Genomic DNA, 9,085 nt, shown 5'->3' on the forward strand with positions numbered 1-9,085 from the left:
GCTCTGGAGAACTCTTTCACCATATTTAACACACATTTTACAGATTGTTGCTGTTATTTGTGTTATTTAAGTCATAAAGAGCAACTTGTGTTTTGTTTTGGGAGTCTCACCTCCTGGTAATCTCCGAGCGGCGTCAGATACTGCAGGATGAGCCTCTGCTCCATGGCCGGGCTCAGCGGTGAAAGGCAGTACTCGGAGCCGATCACCATGGAGCTCATCTCGGACCAGGAGGCGCTGCTGGCCGGCTGCTCGCTGGAATCGTTTCTCTCCGCCTCCTCCTCGTTCCTGTAGGAGGAGGAGGTGAAATTGAGTTTCTGCTTGGCCTTCCTCCCGTTCTCCATTGCTGCCCGTCTCTTCCCTAGTCCTCCTCCTCCTCTTCCGTCCTGTCTGTCCTCCGTTTCCCTGGGAGCAGGGCTTGGGGCCGACCTCGCTTGGTAAACAAAGTCTGGAAGCAGCCGCGTGGGGCTGGGTCCACCGTTTTTCTGGGCCGAGCAGAGCCGTGGCAAAGATTTGGAATTAGGCTTTGACGCTGACCTGCTGCCCTCTCCGTCTCTCTCTTTTCTCTCTCCATCCTCTCCCAAGTCTTCCCCCTCCGTCTTGTCCTGCTGGTCTGTTGAGATGCTTGAGGTTTGGGTGGCTTCAACCTGAGAGTCCTGAGGTAGATTCTGTGGCATCTTGGCAGGACTGATATGACTCTTGGCCTCTTCAGTTTGCAGCTCACGCAGGCGCAGAATCATGATTGGCACCTGGATGTTCAGAGGAAACAAGTGATGCTATTAGAATCATGAAATGTTTTTCAAGATTCGGACTTCCAACGATTATGAAAAACAAGATAATCAAAATAAAACTATTATAGCACCGCATTCCGTTTCAATCAATGACGCTCTCGTTTTGTCTTATAAATCCAGCGCACCCCTTTCCTTCACAGCGGTGTGCTTTCTCTCGGCGGGTGGACGGCTGCTCAGTGTGGGAGGATCCACTAATGGGACATCTCTCCGACCCGTCATGAAACACGAACCCCGTCATGTTTGCCATGCTTGTGGGTGTGACTTTTTTGCCGTGTCATCACCATTCATATCTATACAACCAAAGTGTTTATGATTATATTGTTTACTAGAGCACAAAGTTGTTCATAGATCTAGCCTCTTAATTTGGCTCTTTAAGTGCACCAGATTGTTGCATTTAACTTTAAAATGACAAAATGTTCTTTCTACATGCATGATGTTTCCAAAGATAATGAGTAATCGTGTTAAATAACCGTGATCTCAAAACTGACTAAAATAATCGTGATTATAATATCTGCCATAATCGAGCAGCCCTAGGTGGTGCTAATAATATTTTATACTAATAGTCACATTGCCACAGCTAACTCAGCCACACTCGTAAACATTTACAAATCCTCCATCAACACATTTCTCCCTTTTGGTGTCCGATTTTTTTTCTTAAAGGAGAACACAGGACGTGATTTACAGAGCAGAGAACGTTTATTGCAGAAGACAAAAACAAGGGATGCATCGATACCGATACCGGATCGGATATCAGGCCGATACTGACTAAAATAGCTGGATCGGATATCGGTGACAATGGGGCCGATCTATTCAATTAAATCCTATGTTTATATACTACATACATTATGTACTGGAATTTTAATTCCTGTTTAAGTTTTGACCACTTGTTGCTGCAATAAAAAGGTTTACACCTGTTAATCTTAAATATTTTTTACCAAGTTGCTGGTGTACGATTTATTATTTTAATAATAAAAAATAATTCAGTAAATTTGTATCTATGTATTTATTTGTTACATTTATTTTTACAAAGTTATAAAAAGCAATGTTTAAGTCAAGCCTGATGTTGCTTTACACATAAAAGAATGATCCCAGTCACTTCCACACAGTGAGGCATAAAGCTTACTAATTAAACACTGGTATCAGATCGGTACTCGGTGTGTGTGTGTGTGTGTGTGTGTGTGTGAGACCTACCAGCTGAGCGTTCTCCTCTCTGTAGCTGACCGCCACTTCCTGGTTGCTCATGGCTCTTGCCAGCAGGCCCGTAGCGTAGACGCACAGCGGCCGCTCTGCTTCACGAGCCCAGGTGAACAACTTCTCAACCAGACCTTCCTGTCACACACACACAACACAGAGCTGACTCATAAACAGGTGATCAGAGGCACTTTACAACATTAACACTTTACTTTAAAGCTGCAGTTGGTAACTTTGAGCAAATATGATGTAAAGTTATTTTTATAGAACTGTCATTATATCCTGACAGTAGTGCATGAGACAGATAATCTGTGTCCTCCGTGTGCTCCTAATGGCATTTGCAAGATTTCACCGCGCCCGAACCAAAACAACCAATCAGAGCCGAGGAGTCTCTACAGCAGCTGTCAATCACTGCTCGCAAAACCTGCAAACTCCAATCCTGTCATTGTGCACTGTCTAATAAAACCGAGCCATCTATGATCTTTTGAGGTTTTACCTTCTCTTGGAAGACGACGGCGGTCTCCAGGCCCGGCATGATGTTCTGAAGCAGACGGCAGGCGGCTGTGTTGAGGCTCAGCTCTCTGCTGGTCATTATATATGTGTCCATCAGCTGGAAAACAAAATAAAAAGGGATTCAAATTATTTTTTTCTTTACGCACATAAATACAATTAACAAAAGACATTGTTAAATTTAGATTATGCTTGTTTATTTTAAAGAGGACCTATTATGCTTTTGTGCATTTCCCCTTTCCTTTAGTGTGTTATATAGTTTTTTTGTGCATGTAAAAGGTCTGCAAAGTTACAAAACCCAAAGTCCACGCCAAAGGGGGTTCCTCTCCCCCACAGAAACACTGCCCTTGAACTGCCTGAAACGCCTTAATTGAAGTCCCACCTTTTCTTCCATAACGTGGTGATGTCACCAAGTAACAGGTTTATCATAACAGCTAGTTTGGCACGCCTTCAAACAAAGCTAGTTAGAGCGGAGTCCAAAGAGTTTAGTTCAGTTGACCAATCACAACAGAGTGGGTCAGCTGACCAATCAGAGCAGACTGGGCTTTTTGGGAGGGGGCGGGGCAGGAGCTCAAACAGAGCGTTTCCGACAGACGGTTAAAAGAGCTGGTTTGAGAAAAAATAAGCATGTACATTAAAGCATGTAAACATGTTCTAGTAGAAACCCAAAATACAAGTATGAACCTGAAAATAAGCACAATAGGTCCTTTAAAGTTATTTATTTTTGTGTCGTTTTTGAATGAAACAACATTCGAAGAGCTCACTGCTCATCATGAGACATTATTTTTTTTGCTGTTATTTTAAGGTTTCATTAGGTTTTTTACTCAACTATGGACGGAGCTGATTACAATCGTGTCATGTAGTGAAAGGACATTGTTGTGCACGACCTGCAAAGACTTTGTAAGGCTGATTAAATACATTGTAGATACTGTATGGATATTTGAACAAGCAGATTGCTTTGTTTCACTGAGAAACTACATGCTCTGTTTGTCAGAATGAGAATGAAACTCATCCATCACACTTTGATGGACACATTCTTCACAAACATCGCATGATCCAATAAAAACATTGAGCAGTCCTCACCGCATTAGTGAAGTCATCATTCATAAAGAGCATCTTCAGGAGTTGCCCCAGCATACAGTCCGGGTCAGCTCGTCCTGCAAAGTTATACAGGAGTCAGAAACTCAACAACCGATCACTGCGATTAACGGGAGATTCAGTTCAGCTCAGAAAAGCCTGACTGGCACATTTACAGTGCAAAAAAAGTCAACAGATGATCTGTGACAACCACATTAGTTACCAAATCAGATACACAAATCTTGTACTTTTGAAACATTTTGAATGGTTATAAAAGGAACAAAACACAGAATGATTATGAAAGTGTGAATGGATGATGACCTGGATGGCGGTCATCAAACGGATCAGGGTCTGCTTTGTGATACTCTTCTGTCTCCCGTTCAATCAGCTCAGATATTCTGCAGGAAACACAGAGATGAGACACACTCACCTCCTTGAAAAACATCCAGAGACGCACAAAGAGGGTCTCTGTCTGCGTCTTATCAACAAAAAAAACCAAACAGAAATAACATAACATTTACAGCTTCTCCAAAAAACTAAAACTAACAAAACTAACTTTGTTAGGATGGACACCAGTTGCTCTGTGGTGCCCTGTTGTGCTACTTCCCATTCGTCAAGCAGCGCGGCAAGATCCGCCTTAGCATCTACGGGCATGGCGACCGCCATGGCAGCCGACACGGCAGACGCTAAGGCGGACGACAAGGCCAAGGCAGACGACAGCACAGCCGATATGTCAGACGGCGGTTCTTCTTCTTGGGAAGACATCGCTGCCTGGAGTAAAGAGGGTAGAGGAGTCAACAATCAATATGGCAATATGTGTACCCCTGTACCACGTATCAGTGTTTGTATTAAATGTATAAGTTATAGGTTTTACATCATTTGTTTTTTTGTAGTTATTTGCAATATTGAGTTTTCTGTAGATGTGAATTTGAACAAAAATTACAAAAAAACAGCAACTCCATTTCCTTCTTTTGTGATAAACAGTGTCAGGGCCGGGTTATGATGGAGATGAACCTGTATGTAGGAGGGCTGGGTGATACTGAATGGAGAAAATCAAATATCACAATATTCTTTAACAAATACCTCAATATCGATTGCAACGACATTGTAACCATTGGTGCATTAACAAAAAATATTTACACAATGAGATTTTTGATAAATAATCATCAGTAATGTGAATATAATGACTAAGTGTAAAAGATAAATAATAGAACAGTCTGGTAAGTTCAGAAAATGACATCACTTCACTGTAATGCAGCCTTTAAAAACAGAAAGAGACAACACTTGTGGCATATTACGATATCACCATATCTAACATCTAAGACGATATCTAGTCTCATATCACGAGATCAATATAATATCAATATATTGCCCAGCCCTAGTTTGTATGAAATGTTGTACGACATGTTGTCCCACCACGTCAGAAGCCGAAAGTTTTAAGAGCTGTTCGGAACAGCGACACTGGAGGGCGGAGTGAAAAAAACAGCAGCCGTTCATGTGACATCATTAAATTTGAGTTACAAAAAAACAAAAAAGAAGATATTTCAACAACAAGGTATTTCTAGAATCCTCCAACACAAGTTCCCATATATTGACCTTTCTGTTTGTGTTTTGTTGTAATGATCTATGGTGTCTGTCTGCTTGTTTACTTCTCTCTTTCTTTGCACTGGAACTGAGCTACTATGCTGTTCTAAAACATCAACACCGTTGTGTGGCAATAGTATCTATCCATCTATCCATCTATCTATCTCTTCTAACCATCTGGATGAAGAAAGATTATGTACATTGCACAACAACAACAACAAAAAGAAAAATAAATCAATATTCTATGTTGCAACTAACTGGAAATTACAATGTCTTTGCTCAATTTGTACAATGTGAACCACCTTAAGAACTGCAGTACATTTGCACATATTAAGAGATGTTTACATTTCTGTTGTCCAGATTAATGATTCCAAGAGCATGTTATTTTAAAAATATATATATATATTATATTTAAAGGTGTTGTTTTTTTACACATGAAGATCTCATGTCATGTCTAACAGTGGAACACAGGTACATGTTTTATGTGATTTTGCATTCACTTGCCATATATTAAAATGCATATTGATATTGGTAAATATCTTTACTAATACGGTAATAATTCTTTCAACCATATCTCCGAGCTCTACCTGGTCATCACCTGTGTCATAACACCATTATTATCATGCATGTGCCTTCTGTTGTGACACTATCATAATGTTATACCCTATGATTCCCAAACGTTGGTGTCTTATTAAAGTTGCTGGGAGAGGTGAGGTAAGAGGTGTAGCAAGAAACATAATAATAATAATAATAGAAGTCACTTTCAGCAGTAGTGGAAAGTAACAAATAACATTTACTCAAGTACAATTTTGAGATACTTTACTTGAGTATTTTCATGTTACGCTACTTAAATTTCTACTCCACTACATTTACTTTGAAAATCCATATTGCTAATACAAAATATAAATCAACTAATAAATAGTGATGTATTATTATGGATTAAACCGTATATAAAGTCATTATAAAATGAGCTCTACCTTTACCAGCTGCAACATTTCAAGAGATGAACACATTAATGCATCAATAATGAATGAATGAAATAATGAAAGACCTAGAAGCAGAGTCAATCGGGAGCTGTATATTTCCACTTTAACGTTGGTTTCAAAACACTTGATTTTAATGTGTTTTGTATGATATTATGCTACGTATTTATTTTGCATTTGTTTTATGTTGTGGCGTCTGAAACTTTAATGTATGTATAATGCTGCTGTCTTGGCCAGGTCTCTCTTGCAAAAGAGATTCTTAATCTCAATGAGTACTACCTGGTTAGGGGCGGTGGGCTACACATGTTTATGTATATACTGTATGTCCCCAATGTCTCCCTGATTTGTGTGTCTTAGGGCGTTGTCTGTGTTTTATTTATTTATTTATTTACTTTTTTTTTTTTGTGTCTGTTTTGGGTTTTTTTTTCCCCTTTAACTACCTATGTTCTTTGTATTTGCTTGTCTCGTTCCTAGTATTGTCTGTTTTTGTTGATATATATCAAAAATGAGGCATGAGACACACCCCACAGAAGTCTGTATCACTGACATGCACATGCTTCCTAATACAAATATCTGAAACACAGTACTACCTGGTTAAATAAAGGTTAAATAAATAAATAAAATAAAAGATAATTATAATCCAATAACATAATATATGTTATTCTGAAATGGGCCATTCTGCAAAATAAGTACTTCTGATACTTTAAGTACATTTTTGATGCCAATACTTTTGTAGTTATACTTAATTAAGATTGTGATTGCAGGACTGTTACTTGTAAAAAGAGTATTTTTACTCTGTGGTATTGTACTCAAGTAAGAGATCTGAGTATTTCTTCCACCTCCATCAGGAAATCCTTTGTCCCCCGAGCCATCGAACTGTACAACACCTTTAGGGAGGGAGGACGGTCTGCAGGACAGATAATAATGCATACAGTGCACTTTCATAGACTAAGCTACTGGAGTTACCATGCATTATACTCATTTTAACAGTCTCTTCTGCACTTTTTTAATAATCAAGTATCACAGCTGTTACTCTGCACTATATTCAGTTTTAACAGTTTTCATCATCTACTTGTATTTTTATATCTGGTATATTTTTTTGTACTTTGCACTACTAACTTTTTTACTGCCTTTTTACTAACATGTTTTGCACTATGGAACTGTGATGCTGGAAACTTGAATTTCCCTCGGGATCAATAAAGTTACTATCTATCTATCTATCTATCTATTTATTTATCTATCTAACTATTTATCTATCTATCTATCTATCTATCTATCTATCTATTGATTTATCTATCTAACTATTTATCTATCTGTCTATCTGTCTATCAATAATAATTATAATCCAATAACATAATATATGTTATTCTGAAATGGGCCATTCTGCAAAACAAGTACTTTTGATACTTTAAGTATATTTTTAATGCCAATACTTTTGTAGTTATACTTAATTAAGATTGTGATTGCAGGACTGTTACTTGTAAGAAGAGTATTTTTACTCTGTGGTATTGTACTCAAGTAAGAGATCTGAGTATTTCTTCCACCACCATCATCAGGAAATCCTTTGTCCCCCGGAGCCATCGAACTGTACAACACCTCTCTAGGGAGGGAGGACGGTCTGCAGGACAGATAATAATGCATACAGTGCACTTTCATAGACTAAGCTACTGGAGCTACCCTGCATTATACTCATTTTAACAGTCTCTTCTGCACTTTTTTAATAATCAAGTATCACAGCTGTTACCCTGCACTATATTCAGTTTTAACAGTTTTCATCATCTACTTGTATTTTTATATCTGGTATATTTTTTTGTTCTTTGCACTACTAACTTTTTTACTGCCTTTTTACTAACATGTTTTACACTATGGAACTGTGATGCTGGAAACTTGAATTTCCCTCAGGATCAATAAAGTCACTATCTATCTATCTATCTATCTATCTATCTATCTATCTATCTATTTATTTATTTATTTATCTATCTATCTATCTAACTATTTATCTATCTATCTATCTATCTATCTATCTATTTATTTATTTATCTATCTATTTATCTATTTATTTATTTATTTATCTATCTATCTATCTGTCTATCTGTCTGTCTATCAATAATAATTATAATCCAATAACATAATATATGTTATTCTGAAATGGGCCATTCTGCAAAATAAGTACTTTTGATACTTTAAGTATATTATAAATGCCAATACTTTTGTAGTTATACTTAATAAAGATTGTGATTGCAGGTCTTTAAATGTAAAAACAGTATGTTTACTCTGCTGTATTGCTACTTTTACTTAAGTAAGTGTGGCTCGTCGTTGAGACATCACAGATACTATACAGAGAGATTATCCCAGTGGGACATGTCTCCGTGGGGCTGTGTGTCCACAGCAGTAACAGGTGTCCTCTGGTGAGGTGGACAGCTGTCTCATCAGAGGACAGTGTCTTCTCTGTGTGTGTGTGTGTGAGCTCAGCTAACGAGGCAAGACAGTTAGCAAACTCTGCTAACTTGCTCTCAGTTCATTTGCATTAATGTTACTGTTCACACATTAAGCTGTGTCTCTGGTTGGTGCAGAGGAGAGTTAGGGTGCAGCAGCAGCAGCAGCAGCAGCAGCAGCAGCAGCAGCGTGTTGACAGTCAGCAGCCTCATGTCAGAGTCACACACACACACAGCTCTTCAGCTCCAGCTAGCAGCTTCAGCGTTAGAAACGTGACTCACTCACCTGGAGAGAAAAGCTCCTTCTTCTCCTTCCTCGTGTTTCTCACTTCAAGAAGTTATGCTGACTACAGATTAGCGGGGAAGTTTTAAACGAAACGACGCGGGCATGAAACGTTTCAGAAAATAAAAAAAGTATCACGTTTATTTTCAAAACTTCTCCTCCCGGCGGCTGCGAGCTACGTCACCGAGAAAACAGGCGATGTTTGATGACGCAAGGACTGGCCGAACCTCCTCA

General features: G+C 38.7%; 1 protein-coding gene across 2 annotated transcripts in view; it reads right to left on the reverse strand.

Moving 5' to 3' along the window:
- LOC119491824 (DDB1- and CUL4-associated factor 1-like) overlaps window positions 1-9,072 on the reverse strand; it is a 31,347-nt gene extending 22,275 nt beyond the window's left edge. For both annotated transcript variants that reach the window (XM_037776064.1, XM_037776054.1), the window contains exons 1-7: window positions 8,855-9,072; window positions 4,123-4,337; window positions 3,888-3,964; window positions 3,573-3,646; window positions 2,476-2,589; window positions 1,980-2,117; window positions 111-746 (exon numbers count right to left, since the gene is read on the reverse strand). In XM_037776064.1, coding sequence (XP_037631992.1) covers window positions 111-746; window positions 1,980-2,117; window positions 2,476-2,589; window positions 3,573-3,646; window positions 3,888-3,964; window positions 4,123-4,331 — 1,248 coding nt within the window. In that variant the 5' untranslated portion in view covers window positions 4,332-4,337; window positions 8,855-9,072. The remainder of the gene's footprint in view (window positions 1-110; window positions 747-1,979; window positions 2,118-2,475; window positions 2,590-3,572; window positions 3,647-3,887; window positions 3,965-4,122; window positions 4,338-8,854) is intronic.
- Between the last annotated feature and the right edge of the window lie 13 nt (window positions 9,073-9,085).

The sequence above is a fragment of the Sebastes umbrosus genome, chromosome 1 (assembly GCF_015220745.1).
Source record: "Sebastes umbrosus isolate fSebUmb1 chromosome 1, fSebUmb1.pri, whole genome shotgun sequence".
NCBI lineage: Eukaryota > Metazoa > Chordata > Actinopteri > Perciformes > Sebastidae > Sebastes > Sebastes umbrosus.